At 35.6% G+C, this 24,109-nt stretch overlaps 1 protein-coding gene across 1 annotated transcript; it reads left to right on the forward strand.

The window, feature by feature from the left end:
• The first annotated feature begins 12,440 nt into the window (after window positions 1-12,440).
• On the forward strand, window positions 12,441-16,130 carry LOC110448398. The gene is made up of 3 exons (XM_021494615.1): window positions 12,441-12,561; window positions 13,863-14,028; window positions 15,456-16,130. Exons 2-3 carry the CDS (start codon window positions 13,863-13,865, stop codon window positions 15,659-15,661), a joined length of 372 nt encoding a protein of 123 aa, XP_021350290.1. The 5' UTR covers window positions 12,441-12,561; the 3' UTR covers window positions 15,662-16,130.
• Window positions 16,131-24,109: the final 7,979 nt, after the last annotated feature.

Genomic DNA, 24,109 nt, shown 5'->3' on the forward strand with positions numbered 1-24,109 from the left:
TAGTACAGTCACAAGGTTTGTTGGACATTAACATGGATTGTAGTACAGTTACAAGGTTTGTAGTACATTAACAAGGTTTGTAGTACAGTAACAAGGTTTGTTGTACAGTAACATGGCTTGTAGTACAGTAACAAGGTGTGTAGTACAGTATCATGGCTTGTAATAAAGTATCCTGGCTTGTAGTATAGTAACAAGGTTTGTAGTACAGTAAGATGACTTGTAGTACAGTAACATGGCTTGTAGTACAGTAACATGGCTTGTAGTACAGTAACAAGGTTTGTTGTACAGTAACAAGGCTTGTACTACAGTAACAAGGTTTGTTGTACAGTAACATGGCTTGTAGTACTGTAACAAGGTTTGTAGTACAGTAACATGGCTTGTAGTACAGTAACATGGCTTGTAGGACAGTAACAAGGTGTGTAGTACACTATGATGGCTTGTATTACAGTAACAAGGTTTGTAGAACAGTAACAAGGGGTTTAGTACAGTATCATGGCTTGTAGTACAGTAACAAGGTTTGTAGTACAGTTACATGGCTTGTAGTACAGTAACAAGGTTTGTAGTACAGCATTATGGCTTGTAGTACAGTAACAAGGTTTGTTGTATAGTAACAAGGCTTGTAGTACAGTAACAAGGTTTGTTGTACAGTAACAAGGTTTGTAGTACAGTTACATGGCTTGTAGTACCGTAACAAGGTTTGTAGTACAGTATCATGGCTTGTAGTACAGTAACAAGGATTGTAGTACAGTAACATGGCTTTTAGTACTGTAACAAGGTTTGTAATACAGTATCATAGCTTGTAGAACAGTAGCATGGCTTGTAGTACAGTAACAAGGTTTGTAGTACAGTATCATGGCTTTTAGTACGGTAAAAAGGTTTGTAGTACAGTAACATGACTTGTAGTACGGTAACAAGGTTTTTAGTACAGTTTCATAGCTTGTAGTACAATAACAAGGTTTGTAGTACAGTATCATGGCTTGTAGTACAGTATCATGGCTTGTAGTACGGTAAAAAGGTTTGTAGTACAGTATCATGACTTGTAGTACGGTAACAAGGTTTGTAGTACAGTTTCATAGCTTGTAGTACAATAACAAGGTTTGTAGTACAGTATCATGGCTTGTAGTACAGTATCACGGCTTTTAGTACAGTAACATGGCTTTTAGTACAGTAAAAAGGTGTGGTGTACAGTATCATGACTTGTAGTACAGTATCATGGCTTGTAGTAAAGTAACAAGGTTTGTAGTACAGTATCATGGCTTGTAGTACTGTAACAAGGTTTGTAGTACAGTTTCATAGCTTGTAGTACAATAACAAGGTTTGTAGTACAGTATCATGGCTTGTAGTACGGTAAAAAGGTTTGTAGTACAGTATCATGGCTTGTAGTACAGTAACAAGGTGTGTTGTACAGTATCATGGCTTGTAGTACAGTATCACGGCTTGTAGTACAGTAACATGGCTTGTAGTACAGTAACAAGGTGTGTTATACAGTATCATGGCTTGTAGTACGGTAACAAGGTTTGTAGTACAGTACCAAGGTGTGTTGTACAGTATCATGTCTTGTAGTACAGTAACAAGGTTTGGTGTACCGTAACAAGGTTTGTAGTACAGTTACAATTTTTGTAGTACAGTAACAAGGGTTGTAGTACAGTAACAAGGTTTGTAGTACAGTAACATGGTTTGTAGTACAGTAACAAGGTTTGTTGTACCGTAACAAGGTTTGTAGTACAGTAACAAGGTTTGTAGTACAGTAACAATTTTTGTAGTACAGTAACAAGGTTTGTAGTACAGTAACAAGGTGTGTTGTACAGTATCATGGCTTGTAGAACCGTAACAAGGTTTGTAGTACAGTAACATGAATTGTAGTACAGTAACAAGGTGTGTAGTACAGTATCATGGCTTGTAGTACGGTAACAAGGTTTGTAGTACAGTATCATGAGTTGTAGTACGGTAACAAGGTTTGTAGTACAGTATCATGGCTTGTAGTACAGTAACAAGGTTTGTAGTACAGTTACATGGCTTGTAGTACAGTTACAAGGTTTGTACTACAGCATCATGGCTTGTAGTACAGTAACAAGGTTTGTTGTACAGTAACAAGGCTTGTGGTACAGTAACAAGGTTTGTTGTACAGTAACAAGGTTTGTAGTACAGTAACAAGGTTTGTTGTACAGTAACATGGCTTGTAGTACAGTATCATGGCTTGTAGTATAGTAACAAGGATTGTAGTACAGTAACATGGCTTGTAGTACTGTAACAAAGTTTGCAGTACAGTATCATGGCTTGTAGAACAGTAACATGGCTTGTAGTACAGTATCATGGATTGTAGTACAGTAACAAGGTTAGTAGTACAGTATCATGGCTTGTAGTACCGTAACATGGCTTCTAGAATAGTAACATGGCTTGTAGTACAGTATCATGGCTTGTAGTACGGTAACAAGGTTTGTAGTACAGTATCATGAGTTGTAGTACGGTAACAAGGTTTGTAGTACAGTAACAAGGTTTGTAGTACAGTTCCATAGCTTGTAGTACAGTAACAAGGATTGTAGTACAGTAACAAGGTTTGTAGTACAGTATCATGGCTTGTAGTACAATAACAAGGTGTGTAGTACAGTATCATGGCTTGGAGTACAGTAACAAGGTGTGTAGTACAGTAACAGGGCTTGTAGTACAGTAACAAGGTTTGTTGTACAGTAACAAGGTTTGTTGTACAGTATCATGGCTTGTAGTACAGTAACAAGGCTTGTAGTACAGAAACAAGGTTTGTAGTACAGTAACAAGGTTTGTTGTACAGTAACATGGCTTGTAGTACATTAACAAGGTTTGTAGTACAGTAACATGGATTGTAGTACAGTAACAAGGTGTGTAGTACAGTATCATGGCTTGTAGCACAGTAACAAGGTTTGTAGTACAGTAACAGGGTTTGTAGTACAGTAACAAGGTTTGTAGTACCGTAACAAGGTTTGTAGTACAGTAACAAGGTGTGTAGTATAGTATCATGGCTTGTAGTACAGTATCATGGCTTTTAGTACAGTAACAAGGTTTGTAGTACAGTAACAGGGTTTGTAGTACAGTAACAAGGTTTGTAGTACAGTATCATGGCTTGTAGTACGGTAACAAGGTTTGTAGTACAGTAACATGGCTTGTAGTACAGTAACAAGGTTTGTTGTACAGTCACAAGGTTTGTAGTACAGTAACAAGGTTTGTAGTACAGGTAGTACAGTAACAAGGTGTGTTGAACAGTATCATTGCTTGTAGTACAGTACCATGGCTTGTAGTACAGTAACAAGGTTTGTAGTACAGTATCATGGCTTGTAGTACAGTAACAAGGTTTGTTGTACAGTAACAAGGTTTGTAGTACAGTAACAAGGTTTGTAGTACAGTAACAAGGTTTGTAGTACAGTAACAAGGTTTTGTAGTACAGTAACAAGGTGTGTTGTACAGTATCATGGCTTGTAGTACAGTAACAAGGTTTGTAGTACAGTAACCAGATTTATAGTACAGGTATAAGGTTTTTGGTACATTTACATGGTTTGTGGTCAGTAGCAAGGTTTTTAGTACAGTAACAAGGTTTTTTGTACAGTACCAATGTTTGTGGTACAGTGACACGGTTTGTTGTACAGTAACAAGGTTTGTAGTACAGTAACAAGGTTTGTAGTACAGGTATAAGGTTTGTGGTACATTGACATGGTGTGTGGTCAGTAACATGGTTTGTAGTACAGTAATAAGGTTTGTAGTAAAGGTATAAAGCTTGTTGTATATAGACATGGTGTGTGGTCAGTAACAAGGTTTGTATTACAGTAACAAGGTTTGTTGTACAGTACCAATGTTTGTGGTACAGTGACACGGTGTGTGGTACAGTAACAAGGTTTGTTGTACAGTAGCGAGGTTTGAAGTACAGTTTTAAGGTTTGTGGTACATTGACATGGTGTTTGGTCAGTAACAAGGTTTGTAGTACAGTAGCGAGGTTTGTAGTTCAGGTATAAGGTTTGTGGTACATTGACATGGTGTGTGGTCAGTAACAAGGTCTGTAGTACAGTAATATGGCTTGTAGTACAGTAACAAGGTTTGTAGTACAGTAACAAGGTTTGTTGCACAGTAACAAGGTTTGTTGTACAGTAACAAAGTTTGTAGTACAGTACAAAGGTTTGTTGTACAGTTACAAGGTTTGTAGTACAGTAACAAAGTTTGTAGTACAGTAACAAGGTTTGTAGTATAGTAACAATGTTTGTTGTACAGTAACATGGCTTGTAGTACAGTAACAATGTGTGTAGTATAGTATCATGGCTTGTAGTACAGTATCATGGCTTGTAGTATAGTAACAAGGTTTGTAGTACAGTAAAATGACTTGTAGTACAGTATCATGGCTTGTAGTACAGTAACATGGCTTGTATTACAGGAACAAGGCTTGTAGTACAGTAACAAGGGTTGTAGTACAGTAACAAGGCTTGTAGTACAGTAACAAGGTTTGAAGTACAGTAACAAGGTTTGTTGTACAGTAACAAGGCTTGTAGTATAGTAACAAGGTTTGTTGTACAGTAACATGGCTTGTAGTACAGTAACAAGGTGTGTAATACAGTATCATGGCTTGTAGTACAGTAACAAGGTTTATAGAACCGTAACAACGTTTGTAGTACAGCATCATGGCTTGTAGTACAATAGTATGGCTTGTAGTACAGTAACAATGTTTGTAGTACAGTATCATGGCTTGTAGTACAGTAACAAAGTGTGTAGTACAGTATCATGGCTTGTAGTACCGTAACAAGGATTGTAGTACAGTAACATGGTTGTAGTACAGTATCATGGCTTGTAGTACATTAACAAGGATTGTAGTACAGTAACATGGCTTGTAGTACAGTAACAAGGTGTGCTGTACAGTATCATGGCTTGTAATTCAGTAACAAGGTTGGTCGTACAGTAACAAGGTTTGTAGTATAGTATCATGGCTTATAGTACAGTATCATGTCTTGTAGAATAGTAACATGGCTTGTAGTACAGTATCATGACTTGTAGTACACTAACAAGGTTTGTAGTACAGTAACATGGCTTGTAGTACAGTATCATGACTTGTAGTACACTAACAAGGTTTGTAGTACAGTAACAAGGTTTGTAGTACAGTAACATAGCTTGTAGTACAGTATCATGGCTTGTAGTATTGTAACAAGGTTTGTTGTACAGTAACATGGCTTGTAGTACAGTAACAAGGTGTGTAGTACAGTAACATGGCTTGTAGAACAATAACAAGGTTTGGTGTACAGTAGCATGGCTTGTAGTACAGTAACAAGGTTTGTTGTACATTAACATGGATTGTTGTACAGTAACAAGGTTTGTAGTACAGTAACAAGGTTTGTAGTACAGTAACAAGGTTTGTAGTACAGTAACAAGGCTTGTAGTACAGTGACAAGGTTTGTTGTACGGTGACATGGCTTGTAGTACAGTAACAAGGTTTGTAGTACAGTATCATGGCTTGTAGTACAGTAACAAGGCTTGTAGTACAGTAACAAGGTTTGTAGCTTTTAGTGCAGTAACAAAGTACAGTAACAGGGTTTGTTGTACAGTAACAAGGTTTGTTGTACCGTATCATGGCTTTTAGTGCAGTAACAAGGCTTGTTGTATAGTAACAAGGCTTGTAGTATAGTAACAAAGCTTGTAGGACAGTAACAACGCTTGTAGTGCAGTAACAAGGCTTTTAGTACAGTAACAACGCTTGTAGTACAGTAAAAAGGTGTGTAGTACCGTAACATGGCTTCTAGAATAGTAACATGGCTTGTAGTACCGTAACAAGGTTTGTTATACAGTAACAAGGCTTGTACTACAGTAACAACGCTTGTAGTACAGGAACAATGTTTGTAGTACAGTAACATGGTTGTAGTACAGTATCATGGCTTTTTGTAAATTAACAAGGTTTGTTGTACAGTAACATGGTGGCTTGTAGTACAGTAACCAGGTTTGTAGTACAGGATCATGGCTTTTAGTACAGGAAAAATGTTTTTAGTACAGTAACAAAGTTTGTAGTACAGTACAAAGGTTTGTTGTACAGTTACAAGGTTTGTACTACAAGCCATGATGCTGTAGTACAAACCTTGTAACTGTACCACAAACCTTGTTATTGTACTAAAAGCCATGATACTGTCCTAAAAGCCATGATACTGTTTTAAAAGCCATGATACTGTACTACCAACCTTGTTACTGAACTACAAGCCATGATACTGCACTACACACCTTGTTACTGTACCACAAGCCATGTTACTGTACAACAAACCCTGTTACTGTACTAGAAGCCTTGTTACTGTACTACAAAAATTGTTACTGTACTAAAAGCCTTGTTCCTGTACTACAAACCTTGTTGCTGTACAACAAGCCATGATACTGTACTGATACTGTACTACAAGTCAGTAACAAGGTTTACTGTACTACAAACCTTGCTACTGTACTACAAACCTTGGTACTGTACTACAAACCTTGTCACTGTACTACAAACCTTGTAACTCTACTACAAACCTTGTTACTATACTACAAACATTGTTACTGTACTAAAAGCCTTGATACTGTACTACAAGCCATGTCACCGTACAACAAACCTTGTCACTGTACTACAAGCCTTGTTACGGCACTACAAGCCATGATACTGCACAACACACATTGTTACTGTACTACAATCCATGTTAATGTACAACAAACTTTGTTACTGTACTAAAAGCCTTGTTACTGTACTAAAAACATTTTTCCTGTACTAAAAGCCATGATCCTGTACTACAACCATTGTTACTGTACTACAATCCTTGTTACGGTACTACAAGCCATGATACCGTACTACAAACCTTGTTACCGTACTACACCTCATGATACTGTACTACAAACCTTGGTACTGTACTACAAACTTTGTTACTGTACAACAAACCTTCTTTCTGTACTACAAGCCTTTTTACTGTACTACACCCCTTGTTATTGTTCTACAAGCCATGTTACGGTACTACACACCTTTTTACTGTACTACAAGCCTTGTTACCGTACTACAAGCCATAATACTGTACTACAAACCTTGCTACTGTACTACAAACCTTGTTACCGTGCTACAACTCATGATACTGTACTACAAACATTGTTATTGTACTACAAGCCATGATGCTGTCCTACAAGCCATGATACTGTATTACACACCTTGTTACTGTACAATAACATGGCTTGTAGTACAGAAACAAGGTTTGTAGTACAGTAAACCTTGTTACTGACTTGTAGTACAGTATCAGTACAGTATCATGGCTTGTCGTACAGTAACAAGGTGTGTTGTACAGTATCATGGCTTTTTGTACAGTAACAATGTTTTTAGTACAGTAACAAAGTTTGTAGTACAGTACCAAGGTTTGTAGTACAGTACCATGAGTTGTAGTACGGTAACGAGGTTTGTAGTACAGTAACAGGGTTTGTTGTACAGGAACAAGGTTTGTTGTACAGTAGCATGGCTTTTAGTCAGTAACAAGGTTTGTTGTAAAGTAACATGGCTTGTAGTAAAGTAACAAAGTGTGTAGTACAGTATCATGGCTTTTAGGACCATAACAAGGTTTGTAGTACAGTTACATGGCTTGTAGTAAAGTAAAAAGGTTTGTTGTAAAGTAACATGGCTTGTAGTATAGTAAAAAGGTTTGTAGTACAGTAAACCTTGTTACTGACTTGTAGTACAGTATCTTGGCTTGTAGTACAGTAACAGGGTTTGTTGTACAATAACAAGGGTTTTAGTACAGTATCATGGCTTATAGGAAACTAACAAGGAGTGTAGTAGAGTAATAAGGAAAGTAGAACAGTAACAAGGTTTGTAGCACAGTAACAAGGTTTGTTGCACAGTAACAAGGTTTGTAGGACAGTAACAAGGGTTGTAGGACAGTATCATGGCTTGTAGTTCAGTATCATGGCTTGTAGTGCAGTAACGAGGCTTGTAGTACAGTAACAACGCTTTTAGTACAGTAAAAAGGCTTGTAGTACAGAAACAAGGTTTGTAGTACAGCATCATGGCTTGTAGTATAGTAAAAAGGTTTGTAGTACAGTAACATGGTTGTAGTACAGTATCATGGCTTGTTGTACAGTAACAAGGTTTGTAGGACAGTAACAAGGGTTGTAGAACAGTAACAAGGTTTGTAGTATAGTAACAAGGTTTGTTGTAAAGTAACATGGCTTGTAGTACAGGAACATGGCTTGTAATACAGTCTCATGACTTGTAGTACAGTAACAATGGTTGTAGTACAGGATCATGGCTTTTAGTACAGTAAAAAGGCTTGTAGTACAGAAAGAAGGTTTGTTGTACAGTAATATGGCTTGTAGTACAGTAAAAAGGTTTGTAGTACAGTAAACCTTGTTACTGACTTGTAGTACAGTATCTTGGCTTGTAGTACAGTAACAGTACAGTATCATGGCTTGTCGTACAGTAACAAGGTGTGTTGAACAGTATCATTGCTTGTAGTACGGTATCATGGCTTAAAGTACAGTAACAAGGTTTGAAGTACAGTAACAAGGTTTGCAGTACAGTAACAAGGTGTGTAGTACACTATCATGGGTTGTTTTTCAGTAACAAGGTTTGTAGTAAAGTAACAAGGTTTGTAGTAGAGTTACAAGGTTTGTAGTACAGTTACATGGCTTGTAGTACAGTTACAAGGTTTGTACTACAGCATCATGGCTTGTAGTACAGTGTAGTACAGTAACAGGGTTTGTTGTACAGTAACAAGGTTTCTTGTACCGTATCATGGCTTTTAGTGCAGTAACAAGGCTTTTAGTACAGTAACAAAGTGTGTTGTACAGTATCATGGATTGTAGTACAGTATCATGGCTTATAGGAAACTAACAAGGAGTGTAGTAGAGTAATAAGGAAAGTAGAACAGTAACAAGGTTTGTAGTAGAGTTACAAGGTTTGTAGTACATTATCATGGCTTGAAGTACAGTATCATGGCTTGGAGTACAGTAACAAGGTTTGTAGTACAGTTACAAGGTTTGTAGTACAGTAACAATGTGTGTTGTACAGTATCATGGCTTGTAGTACAGTATCATGGCTTGTAGTACAGTAACAATGTTTGTGGTACAGTAACAAAGTTTGTAGTACAGTACCAAGGTTTGTAGTACAGTAGCGAGGTTTGAAGTACAGTTTTAAGGTTTGTGGTACATTGATATGGTGTGTGGTCAGTAACAAGGTTTGTAGTACAGTAACAAGGTTTGTAGTACAGTTACAAGGTTTGTTGTACAGTAGCGAAGTTTGAAGTACAGTTTTAAGGTTTGTGGTACATTGACATGGTGTGTGGTCAGTAACAAGGTTTGTAGTACAGAAGCGAGATTTGAAGTACAGTTATAAGGTTTGTGGTACAGTAACATGGTGTTTGGTCAGTAACAAGGTTTGTAGTACAGTAGCGAGGTTTGTAATACAGTTATAAGTTTGTGGTACAGTAACATGGTGTTTGGTCAGTAACAAGGTTTGTAGTACAGTTATAAGGTTTAAGATACAGTAGTAAAAAGGTGTGTGGTATAGTAGTAAGAAGGTATGTGTTACAGCTGCTTAAGGTTTGTGGTACAGAAACACGATTTGTGGCACAGATACGTAAGGTTTGGTACAGTAGCACGGTTTGTGGTAAAGTATCGTAACGTGTGGTTCAGGTACATGGTTTGTGGTACAGAAACTGAAGGTTTGGTACAGTAGCATGATTTGTTGTACAGTGACATGGTTTGTGGTACAGTAGCATGATTTGTGGTACAGTAACTTAACTATTGGTATAGTAGCATGATTTGTGGTACATATAGACACAGGTAGGTACAGAATCATGATTTGTGGTACAGTTACATGGTTTGAGGTACAGTAGCAGGATTTGTGGTACAGTAAACTACATAGGTGACAATGTCCGAACAGACGTAGATGAGACACGTGATTGGCAAGTGACCGTTCAACACCTACTTTTGTAAGAGTAGTATTGACAAAGTAGACATCGAAAGATTAAAGTTCGTCTGAAACCGTTTTTAATCACCACTCCCTTACTAGCAATTATCAATATTCATTCAGAGTGTATGCATCCAAGCTCCTGTAACAGTGGTCAATGACCAGGATTAATCGGAAAAGCCCAATTTGCATTTGTGGTCCGTCTTTGATGTTACAATAATTAAAACATTCTCGAAATAGAAATGATTATTTCTCATGATTAATGTTTGAATTCAGTGAATGTCTCCATTAAGACTTCGTGATGACAGACAACCATACACCTGTATGTGTACCATATATAATTATACTGTAGAAGCCATTCACTATTGACAAAGTGCCTGACCTGACGACGCCCGGGCACTGTTCTTAGAATGCTAAAATCACAGTCGAAGAGAAAGTGATCATCGTATATTGCTTCATAGACTGAAATAATTAGCCATTAAAAGAACAAATCGTATCTTTACAACATTCCGAATAAGGATAAATTTCCACCAATGTAATGCCTACGCAATGTTTTGTTACATATCAACTGTAATGCTATGAACACCTGATAATGACGTCATAATAACGTTATTTGGCAACTAACAGGGAAAAACCATGCCAAACTTTCAAATGCATACACAGAAATTTTACAATCAGCATTGTCTATATATATTGTAACATCTAGTTTTTCGATTTTCGATTATTTTTCTTGTATATGCATGTATGATATGTGGTTTTGTGTTTTAATATGAAAAATGTAATAAGAATCTCGTTTATAATAGAAACAAATAGTATCTACAAAATTGTATCTGAGCAGGAATACCACAAGGCATCTTGAAATGTGTTTCTATTTCATTTCAAACATGATTTAATATCTGTCATTCAAACAATAATTTGTTTACATTTTTATTTTATTTTATATTTTCGAACATCGTTTATAGAAAATATAAAGACCTTGATTAAAAAGGGTATTTGATTGAGCTTATTGATTGATTAATAATTCTGTATACTGTCTTAAGATGAATCATACAAGTTTCATTGTAAAAGAGGAAAAAACAATGCTTATAGAATTATCTAGCTTAAAAATATAAATGTAATATACAAAAGAAACACTAAAAATAAGGAGAGAGAGAGAGGGAGAGGGTGTGAAGTGAGATTAAAAAAGGCCGAAGGCCCGAGAGCTGATATTGGTTGAGGGTTCATACTGGGTGTAATATGGAAAAAAAGGCATGCTTTATTCTGTTTATTACATACTAACTAATAAAAGCTACTATCTTATTATCTATTTTTCTTTTGAAATATTGAAAAAAGAAAAATTTCCAAAATGGGTGTGAAACGGGTTTTGCGGGCTGATACGGGTTTTTGGGTGTGATACGGCGGGGGCTGATACGGCTTTTGGGGTGTGATACGGCGAGGGCTGATATAAGTAAGGGCAATTGTGTCGTATCGCATATACAAAAAAAAAACGTATTTATTAGTAAGTATGTAATAAAGATTATTAACATTACCATATAGGTCATATCTGTACTGTTTCTTGTACAATGCAATAGATGTTCTACATGTTTTAACGTTTAGTAAACAATGGTTAGGTTTTAATGTATAGGTCGGCAAAGAATTAGTTCCATGAAACTTTTGATATAAATATGCATGGTTATTAGAAAAACAAAGAATTAATTAAATAATAAGTGCTAATCGGTTAATTGATAAAATTGATTATCGATTAAAATTAACACACTCTATAGGTATAAATCAGTATTATGACAATGCGTTGATCCGTGTAAACCCTCTTACGTTAGACATGCATTACAACTACCTTTGCGGATTGTAATCGCTAAATGTACTGTTGTTGGTTCATATATGTCATACCTCTATGGTAGGTATATACCCTCCCACAGGAACCAACCATGAATGACGGAGTAGAATACTACGCCAAGGTTTTCATTACAGAATCAGAATTATTCAATACTCTGTATCCATTCCGATTAACCCTAGCAAAGGAAGCCCATTATGACCGTGACCTGTACATATGGCCACCAACCATAACAGTATTGAAGCATTCAAAAAGCTCTTTTATAAATCCGTTAAGTCAATTCCTTAGCTGAGGGGTCCAGTATGGGGAGCTGTGGCGCCCTTTAAGTATTGAATACTTAACTGGTACTATAAAGAAATTTAAAGATGGGTTAAATCACTATTTCACGAAAGCATACCATACGATAAGGAAACTATTAAGCCTATTTACTAAATCTAAATTGTAATCTTTAATATTTTAATAAAATTCTGTTGTTATCTATTGACACTATTACTCTTGCTTTTTGTGTTTGTTTTATGGACGATTTTATTTTGCTGTTTGGTTTTAAACTTCAACCGTACCACGTTAACATATGCAGGGCACATGACGTATATGACAATTTGCACATTTCGATATATGTTTAATCACATTTATCCTTAATGTACCCCATACGACCATTTAAATATTAATTACATTCTGCAGTCATATCATAACAATTTACAGACAGTATACATATCAAACAGCCGTTACCGTTAGACATTATAGCTACCGAATACCGGGAGACAGTACCCCCTCGTTGAACGCGAAACTATCTCCCCACAAAACAAACACAGCATTGATAATCAAGGTAAGCTGACTGGGTTTTAAAGGGACCATGATCACGTAACTGATAAAATGTAAACTGTTGCCATATAACTGATAATTCTTTGTAAGTACTTATATTTGATATTTTGACATCCTTGAACTGAATATCAGTGATATGGACTGTGGTACGCATGTGCGACAGTACGTACATGTATATATATAGGTCGGAGTTTGTGTTTGTATTTATTGTAGTCAGTGTATGTTTACTCTTTATTTACAAACAATCGAAGTCATGTGGGGCTATATTCAATGTATTGTAGTAATTACGCATTAATGGTAGTACATGCATGTGTAAATTATGCAATGTAAGCCTGTATTGCAACATGTATACATATTTGGATATATACATATATTGTGCAATAGAACGAATGCCTACAAATCTGTCACTAAATATCGGCTTAAGTAAAATCATAGCCAGTGTAATTTAATGGCGAAACTAGATTCTTTTAAATATTACATGTACAATGTAGCTATAAGGCGTTACGTAAGTACCTCATACGTTGAAACGTTAATTATCAACTTTAAAACCGTGACATTTATATGACAGTAAAGAATATTTTTCTGGATGACTAGATAGTAATCGTCCGGATGTATGTTTATCACGGTTTGTACATATATACTTGCTTAAATAAGGCTCCCTACTATATTTCATTTTTTTTTAATTATTAATACCGCAAATTGATTATCAGTTGCTAACAACGCTAACAAAGCGGCATGTACAATGCTTTGACCGTATAAAACCCGATAACGAAGCTATGTGTATACCTACATCGATAGTTCATTAAATTAATTCAATGACAATAGCAACTCCGGTGGTTAGAAATGGGAGACGTGATTGCTGACTGGTAAAGGTGTATGGCCTTCTAATCTATGATCACTAGCCCTTCACCACTGCGCCGCAGACCCGATGCCTATGCTTGACAAAGTTATCATCGAAGAATTTTCATAAAACTTCATTGACTTAAATATATTTTTATTTACACTAAGTTAATCTTTACGGTAAGATATGATATTTTATTCGACTATTATGTTTCGTATAAATGTTTTTGTATTTATTCACCTTTTTACCCTAGTTCAGGTATGATACTTTTTGTATCTGTTTTTAACTTTTAAACTTGGTTAAAGTATGATGCTTTTATTATTATAGTTTCTTACCTATTTAACTTAGTCTGAGTTTGATTTGTTTACTTCCGTGTGTCTTGAACTTCGTATTTAGCCAAATTGACATAAATTGCCGATGGTTATGAACACGTTGCTCTGAGTATGACGTGATTGTTTCTTCAGATGTCTCAACGAGAGGCTCGCCCTGTTTCCTTCGTTAGCACCACTTCGCACCACTCCTCGGTACCGCTTCCTGGAGGAAATGCCACAGCCACGGGGCCGTCATCCAACCCAGCCACCGCAAGTCATCAAATGTGGACGGCGTATCAGGGTCCAGTACTCTACACAGGTAGTTACAAATAGCACGTGCACCTCATACATATCTTAAGGATCCCTGCCCTTTGTTTAGCCAGTTGATCAAGAGCACTTTCGCTGACCAGGTGGCTCCGTGGGTTAGAGGGATAGTGTACCAATCTGAGATCCCAAAACCCTCCTGAAGTTTTACAATCCGTACAGTGGTGATAATGTTTAGTTTATATTGTCTCTATCTTCTTTTCAATAAAGCCCTGTAAGTTGAAGAAATGATTTATTAAAACTACAGCCATGCCATAACAAAGTTTCCAATGTGAAGTTAAAGTTTTTAGAGGTGGTACGCATCCTCTATACTTCTGGGATTATGCTCACTTACGCTCTCTGTATTCCTGGAATTCGTCATGAATAATCGAAGGATCACAATTGGATGAGACAACAGGCTTAGCCTAAATAAGTCTTCTCCTATCCGGTATTGATTGACAAGAAGCATAGATTTAGTACATAGATCAACAAGACACACTCATATACACTTACAACCATTCCATAACACACATACACACTCACATACACACATAATAAATAAGTATTCACACACACACACACACACACACACACACACACACACACACACACACACAAGCCCTTACTCAAAAACCTAAAAATTATATAATTGTAAAACTAAAAAAATAAAAAAATAAAAATATATATATACATATAAATAAATATAAGTATAAGGGGCAATGAAAACAGTCCTAATTTTTAAATAAATCTGTTAGTAGCAGAAATGTATTGATGAATTTTTGAGAGAATAAATAAATTATCATCAGTAGAAAGATAAGCATTACTAGATGTAAGTAGATCAACAGATGAATATCCAAAATGATTAATGATGTCAGTTATGAAATGTCTATAGTTAGTATAAAGTGGACAGAAGAAGAAATAATGTTCAGCATTTTCACAAGATGCGCCACAAGAACAAGATGGATCAACTATCAAGTGATCATTGCATTTATCAAAATTTAAATTGCTAGTATTATTACGAAATTGACACAATGATTTATTTAGTTTTCTTGGATTACAGGTGATAAAGTCTTCCGAAATGGTCCTGGGAGGTGTTTGAATTTGATTAATTTTCTTTTTAAAAGAATTGATAGTCAGAGAAGAAGTGACTGAATGATCGACATTGTTCCATAGGCGCATGACATCAGGAAAGAAACTACAGTTGTTAATACAAGTTCTAGAATGAGGAATGTTAAAAAATCTATTTGTCCGTAAATGTTGATTGACTTAAATATTAATATAAGGTTCGATGATGTCAAATAAATAATTAGGTGTATCCATGGGATATTGCAAGCATTTTCTTAACCCAAAATTATCTAAAAGTACATATACTTTGTGTTCAATTAGGATAGGTACGGCACAGCGTCCGTAAATAGTGTACTAACAGAAATGTTCTCTATTCAGGACCTGATGGAAACCGCCACCACCGTACGACGACATTCGAGAGGTTTCAAATGGTAGGAGAGGGCGACCGGTCAACAGAAGTGACGAGTCAGACGGGTTACCTTAACAGACCTCCCCCCGGCCAGGCATTCCCTAAGGCTAAAAATGGACAGGTTGGCGAGATCGGTTGGCCCGTAGATACGTTTAAAATATACAAAGGGATATAACTGAACTTCCTTGTTGAAGTTTGCAATATGGCAAGAAACTTATTATTATCATTTTAATTCAGTTTTACATCAACAGACTTTCACCTACAGCGATTATCATGAACTTTATAATTTAAAAGACACTTGCGGTCAACTCATATACTTATGAACCTTTACGCTATGGTATGGTAAAAATATGTCAGTTCATTTTCGATGACCTTCAGGACAAGCAGACTACGCAAGGCATTCGATGTGGTACTACTTGCAAACAGTTAAACGCTGTAAAAGGAAACTGCACTCTTTTTGCATGCCTATCTCCTTGTTTTTGAAGCTCTTCTAATGCAATTTGTATGTTGCACTAAGCAGCACATCATGTGTACGGTTCGTTAAATGCCGTTGAGGTGTTATCAAATAAATGTTTCTTTCATTTTACAATCTGAACTTTATCTATGAGTAAGTAAAGCAGAATGTTAATAAAAATCAAATATTATTAACTTGTGTTATTTTTCGGCGAAAGGACTTTTCACCACACAGAGATATGTACATCTATACTCTCCCTTCTTCAGCTAAGTTAACTCTTATTGCGTATAAATTAGCGTATACGCAGTGACAAAAAACCTCGGAGGAGTGATACATATTGTCATATTCTTATTTTCAAATATAGCATCGATCATTATTCCGCGAGATAACAGTCCGATGACAGTAATTGCTATGGTCATTCAATATCTAAAAACATAGAACATATTCAGAATTCATCATGTCTTATTACGCAACAAAGGGGTTCTGACACATTTCTTATTCCACGAATGCACATTCAAATTTCCTTGACGAAAATTAAAAAATGGCAGCTTTGTTCTGAAACATTCGACCGCGTCATTTCCAGAGCAGTGTTTAAATGCACGTACCATTAAAATGAATATGGAGGTTCTAAGGAGCTTCTCAGACTATTAAATTAAAAAGCTTAAAACAAAAAATAAAAAAATGTGTTATTCACTATGTATTTTCTTAATTTGATCATATATCGATGTAAATTCACTTAAACTATATTATCCTAGCAACCACGGCTACCATACGTCATATAAATACCTTCGTAGCAACTAGCTCCGACTGGTTTCTTGCGAACAGCATTCAAATATGTTTTTAGTGTAAAAATAAGGACGGTATTATCAACGCATTTGGTTACGAATATATTCTTTATCGAGTGCATTATGTTCGTTGCCAACTGCGATTATACTACCGTATACGCCGTCAACATGAAGGTCAAGCCTTATTTATATCTCAGCTTCAACAAAAAACAAAAAACACCATCAACACAACGAAATACTACAGCGACCACACAGTGATAAACAACAGTATCAGCTGGAAGTCATACCACTTCGTCAACACAGCTATACGCCGATTTTATAGAGCTACCTTACTGAATGTAATCATCCCTAAGACATCCAGCATAGCATCCAACCCGGTCACTTATACTGCCAACATATCAACCAGTTGTTTTGAAGTTAGCTGCCACCCTCATGCTACCATATATTCAATATTAAATTAGACAGTGAAAAATTCTTTTCTTTTTCTGATATTCATGTATATGCTTTCATGTGTACAATTTGTTAAACGTGTAAACTTCCAAAAATATCATCCTGTTTAAAAGATACTTTTGTTTAAAAACTCTCGAGAAGACTTTAAAACACTGTCGCAAAAATATGGAATATTTGTCGATTTGATCAGTGTTAGCAACCGAGGATTTTCAGCTAAAAATGATAATAATGATGAAATAAAATAAATATCAATAAATAAAATAATCTAATAAATACAAATCCCAAGCCATGTGACATATATTGTGTAGTTAATTATCGTCGGAGGTATTGCTTCTGTGTGCGTTGTGATGCACAAAGATCAAAGCACGGAAACTTTGTTTTAATCATATGTGCATCGTTGCGCTCATATTTGGTACTGCGCTTCCGAAAGCGAACTTAAACAATACTGGTTGAACGTTTCTGAATAGTATTTAAGAAATGAGGCATTAAACCCCAAATTTTGTTTAAAGAAAAGGTAAGCGAAAAAATTAAAGATAGATCCCAAATGTTGCAATGGGGTAGCAGATAATTTTTGTCTCTTTAATACCCTCTAAGTGGAAAACACCAAAGGAAATCCCAGACAAAGTTGGAGGCCATATATCAATCGACTCTTACGTAACTACTGTACTTTCGTAATTTATGAAAACAAAAACCGGTGTTATTATCCCCTTTCCATTACGTTGAAATTAATAGAAAAAAAACACGAAATAGAGTAAGCACTCGGTGTCTGCACACATGAGTCTCGTTCCTGCTCATGGTGGTTCTGGCCTGGATATTTTACGGCCCGCCCTCACCCCTGAAAAACTAAAAATATCCCCATGTATTTTTTCCGTTATTTTTTTATCCGTTATGTTAAGTACATTAATGCGTCCTATGAAAATATTTTGATGTCATTTTAGAAATTTGGACAAGTCATTCATTTGATGAAAAAGATATCAAAATAGATATAATATAGTCAACGATTTCTATAATCTTAACAATAACCTTGCGCAAGAACGTACAACAGATATATAAAAAGACGGACACCGAACCTGCTGTCTGGTTAAGTAATTGTGGCGTTAAAGGACAACAACATATTTGACATTAGTTGCCATTGTGAAGTATCAGATAACAATAAAAAAAACATTTTTGGTAAACAACGCGAATCGCGCTGCTTTCTTCTTTTTGCCATGATATGTTTATTCTCTCCAACGAATGGGCATGCGGTATCCCACTGAATGTCGAATAACGTGACTGGCTAAGGGGGTCACATAAACTGAACGCCACGAAATGAACTGTTCACTATTAAAGCAGTTTGGATTTTTTATTTTTTATCTTCTCACTTTCCGACTCTTTCTTTTCAGTGTTTTCGCCGCAGGCATCCGTCCTTATAGGATTTTTGAAAGAGATTTAATTCTTCAGCAGCAGATTTCCATGTATACATAAATCTTACCGAGGTATACATATGTAAATATAGAGTTAAAATAGTGGAGGTTGCCAGGGTTGAGGGGCCTTGGGTGCAACCCCTGACTAAGAAAAGTGTCCTCACGTAGGAGGTCTTTCTTATGCCATACACCGTTTATTCATTTTATTTATTTTTTATTTTTTTTAAGTCTGATGTAAATATATACAGACAAATATATTGCATATATAAAAAAACTCATCCGCTTCCGTTCGACACTCAAAGTCCTCTACGTTGTGTTAGAAAAACGTACATGTATCATTGTGAAAGACAAAGAGACACATTCAATATTAAAACAAGTTGCAATATCACTTGAAACTGATAATAATAATTATATGTATGCCTACTCCTCAACGCAAACATAGAATTGAAACTGATACTAATTATATATATAGTATCTAATAATATCTTAAATAATCTGTATTCGCTCTGCACTCACGCTCACCTCAATCCATGTTGTGTTATAAATAATTAGTACCTATTAACCTAATGGTAAACAAGTTCTGATAATATATTAGTTGTAATGTACTTATCTAAATTCATATGTTTTACATCTAAGTTTTGTCTAACATGTATTAGATTGTTAGATCAAAACATGACTTATATGACTTTAACGGTAGCGTTGAATCCTAAAACAAATAATTAAAGGGAGCAGAAATCAGTCACTTAACGCCATGTTTTCAGCGACGTCAGCTATGATCTGATCGCGGTGAACGACCATCATATTATAATTGCTCACTGTAGGTGTCAGCAGTTAATCATAGAGGTAGCCTACGTTGTTGATTAAATTATCTAACATGTGTTAAAAATAGTTTTATCTTTATACGCATGCGTGAAAGGTTAAATACCAAAGTCATTCAGGCAAAAAATGTTTATAAAAGGCGATCAGCTGCTTAGGTCATAGCAGAAGAGAAGACTGACTGCACGTTTTAATATATCTGTATATGTACTCTGTGCTGTGGTCAATAGGCATCTGAGAAATTAGACTTATCAAAACTGGGTAGCTGTTATTGTTGGATGCGTCACTGTTTCTATCGAAATAGAAATAACTGTAATTGTAACTGTATACCTTTCTGGTAAGAGTGATATTCAGGAATCACAGTTTGACTTTCATCTTAGAACAATGCGGCATCATTTCATCTTCCTGGTTTGCATTGCTTTATTGATATGCGTGACATGTGTGAGGTCAACATCACTGAAGACACGACAAATATACAGAACAATCCAAGGTAAGTAACTTTTTATCACCTTGTCTAGATGAACGTAAAACACACACACAAAAGCTATCAAGCACCTTCAAAAATTGGTACTAGATGCAGTATGCCATATTATAATACCATACCAACAACACACAGCTGTGTCGTCCTTCCAGGACTCTTCGCGATGGTAAAGGCCAAAAAGGTGACAATCTAAATTTGTCTAAACTACTTGTTGGAACTGAAGATTAGGCGCATAATTTTATGAATTTTACAAGTTAGCAGAGTACTGATTAATATAAAATTAAGAATGAGTAAAACATTGATATCGAGAACCGTACCACTGTTCCATAAAGATAACTGTAGCTATCAAGGTCACGGCAATCCTCGGGGGCACAAAAATCCACATGCAGGTCTACAACATTGTATATTAAAAGATAAAATTAAGAGACATTATGATATTACTCCGATAACATTTGGTTAATAGATACCGCATATCAAAAAAATGAAATACACTATACCATAGAACTGTTTCGGAATTATCGGTGATGCTAGGGACCAGAAAAGGGTTGCAATCACAATTGGGCATGTGTGAAGGTTTATTAGTGGTTTTCCTGCCGCTAACGTTAGGGTGGAATTCAATGCTTAGGTTTTAAATATTCACTGCTTTTATTTGAAAGAAAATACATCATTTCTAATTACTTCCTTTCAATGATGATGTTGTTTGAAGTAGGCACACAATTATGAATTGTTTAGCAAAACATAAGAATCAATATACAATGAGAGAATACACACATACATGATAATAGTTTGAAAATAATTAATTGAAATCTTCATCATTGTAAATCTTTGATATAAAATCATGAAAGAAAAAAAAAGACAATCATTTTATATATTTTTATATATTTGATTTAATTAGCGTAAACAGTACGACATTAAATAGTTCAATATTAACGCCGCTCTTAATGGACGCTATTAAAATTATGTTATGCGTGAGTTTTGGTTTTACGATTTAAACCTGTCTTTTTTTCAGAATGTCAGTGCCCCTTGCGATGCATTATCTCTCTACGTCAGTGTTTGATCAGTGGGAGGTGTCGGATGTGTTCCCTCCCTAACTACGGCAAACGACAGGTAATACCCATAATCACCTGCGTTAAGTGTTCGAAAATTGTCTTCACCCTATTAGTGTATAAACGTTTGTGATAAAACTGATGTCACTTTGGTTTCTAGATCCTTTTCAAATAGTTCTTGATGTATGTGGTCAAAATTGATTGGGTCTAATCATATATGATAAAGTTCAAATTGCCCGACGTGAACGGTTAAATGCAGGTTGCATCCTATATATTACGGACTGGAGATACATGTACCCACAAGATTTGAAAACGTTAGCGATGATCAACTATGTCTGCCTTGTTCATTTTGTCAGTCTACACAAAAAAGTACAGTGGCATGCCATAGGTATTTCACGCTACCTTATTTCCCCATTAGGTTTTATTGTTTATTATAATCCACGCTACCTTATTTCCCCATTAGGTTTTATTGTTCAGTATAATCCACGCTACCTTATTTCCCCCTTAGGTTTTATTGTTCAGTATAATATTTTTTTCAGACTGATGTTTTTTTGTCCGGTTTTGCTGATATTTGGCATTTTAAGTGCTTTGACGATTGGATTTGATTGCTTCTTATAAAATGAAATTCTAACTGGTCTTAACTTTTAAATACTTCCAGTACATATGGTCAAATGCAAATGCTTCTGACACATCTATTCCGTCTTTGCGTATTGCAGAGTTATCTTCTCTTGGGAGCAGGGATTGATTGTTACGTCACTGGTTTGTGTGAGAAAATTACGTCGTTTTCTCAAAAATTGATGACGTTACTCTCACAAACAAGTGACGTAACAATCAATACCTGTACCAAGAGAAGATAACTCTGCAATACGCAAAGACGGAATACTTTATCTCAATATGCAACAAATACAGTTCCATGCCATGATTATTTCACGTTACGTCATTTTCCAGTTTGAATCTATGTTTAAGAAGTTCATTGTTTTGGCTTCGTTTTTAGCAAAAAATAACACGAGAACGATCAAACACTTCTCTTGGTAATATTAAATTATTCTTTTCTAAGCATTCTAACATTAATGCATTACTTGGCAAAACCATTTGTACGGCGAAAATTAACAATGAGTCTACGGGAACGACGTTAAAGTATAACTTTAATGCTGGGAAAAAGTGAAATCTAAACAAATGACCCACGGATAATAGTATATTTTACCAGAGACAAGACTTGATAATACTGTATCGGGATGTCAAATTTTATCAAAATCGGATTCCAAACGAAGTCACAAAAATTAATAAAACCAAATAAAAATAACAGAGCCTTATAGGAAAATGACGAAACGTGAAGTACCGATGACTAGTCACTGTATATTCCGTCTTTGCGTATTGCAGAGTTATCTTCTCTTTGGAGCATGTATTGATTGTTACGTCACTTGTTTGTGAGAGTAACGTCATCAGTTTTTGAGAAAACGACGTAATTTTCTTGCACAAACCAATGACGTAACAATCAATACCTACTCCCAAGAGAAGATAACTCTGCAATACGCAAAGACAGAATAGTACCTGCAGGTTTGGGAAGAGAATAGACCTGCTGTTTCCAACTGCGTTTTATCATACATGTAAGACGTGATTAATGTAGGGTCCCTGCAGTTTCGGAGGTTTCTCCTGTGTCTTATACACTGAAATTGATCGGCTGCTCTCATTGCATCACCTTGTATATCTGTCTTCTCTTTATCACTTCCCTGTTCTTTCTGTTATGTGCCCGTCTTCATTTTACCCTAGTTTTTGCTGCTACGTTGAACACTGAACAAATTAAATTGTTTTGAACCACTACTGAAGTAGACTGGGTAGTGTTGATTCTTAGTATGTTAAACTGTCCTTTTTAATGAAGAGCTTTTGAACGCATTATGATGCCCCTCATCTTACGTATTTTTACAATGAATAACGTATAAAAATGAAACAAATTGACGGAATTTGCAGTTGTGTCATAGATTCAGTATTGAGTTCAAAAGATACATTTTCTTGATCGGAATGCCTTTATAATTATACCAGATTAGAATAATTATAATTAGTTGTAAAAGACTACTGTAGGTAAATGCATATTTATATACATACATTTAAATTCCAGGAGGGCAATCACAAGGAATATATTCCTGAAAAACGACAAGAAGACGAGGAGGCCAACAAATTGTTCAGTATGTGAACTGCATCTTATTGCGGACAACAGGATCCGTCATCAACTGGATTAGTAGCTAAACTCTTCACACAAATTTCTTAAAATGTATATAAATGTTAACAACAGTCTTTCCTCAGATACACTATCATTACTGAATTCAGTTTAATCAGGTGAAACTGTTCAAGATGATGTTACAAGTTAAGTCTATGTGCAGCAGTATAAATTGTATAAACATAATACTATCGATACCATAGTGCAGTTATGCTTTCATTTTACGTGCCAAGCGGTTAATGGTATGTGTAAAAAAATAAATATAATAAAATATTAATATATTTGTTGTTTTTTATTACTGGAATCAATTGTCATTGTTTAGATAAGTTTCCGTTGATTTCGTATCAAAATATTTCAGAACGCTATATGAAAACCAAGAAGCGATAGAAAAACAGACAGACAGTCAGACAGACAGTCAGAGACAGACACACAGACTGACAGTCAGAGACAGACACACAGACAGACAGTCAGAGACAGACACGCAGACGATATTACTATATGTAGCAAGTTAGCTACCTTTTTAATCGTACAGTATTGTTTTGAGAGGAAAAAAACTTTTATAGTAAATGCTTCCTTGCTTTTTATTTCTTGTGACCTATTTTAGAGCTGTCATATTTTAGAGCGGTTTTATATTAATGCCAGTCTGTTCAGCTAAAGAATCAGATAATATTTTTGACACATACCATTTACTGCAGTTGAGGACGCGCAAGTCTAATTTAACATAAGGTTAAACATTAAAAGAGAAATAGGTGGACATGCAAAGCTATATCTATTTTCATATCATACCATTCTTTGTTGACACTGATTTTAACAAATTACATTCATGAATTATAAATATAATGACTCTTAAATATACCAGACCGGCTCTGGTAGCCGAGGAGTCATGAACAGTGTATTCGACACTAAACACACATATCTTTGTTTATTTGTATGTGGTTTAACGACTAAGCCACAGATAAGGTCACATGTATAC

The sequence above is a fragment of the Mizuhopecten yessoensis genome, unplaced genomic scaffold (genome assembly GCF_002113885.1).
Source record: "Mizuhopecten yessoensis strain PY_sf001 unplaced genomic scaffold, ASM211388v2 scaffold4033, whole genome shotgun sequence".
NCBI lineage: Eukaryota > Metazoa > Mollusca > Bivalvia > Pectinida > Pectinidae > Mizuhopecten > Mizuhopecten yessoensis.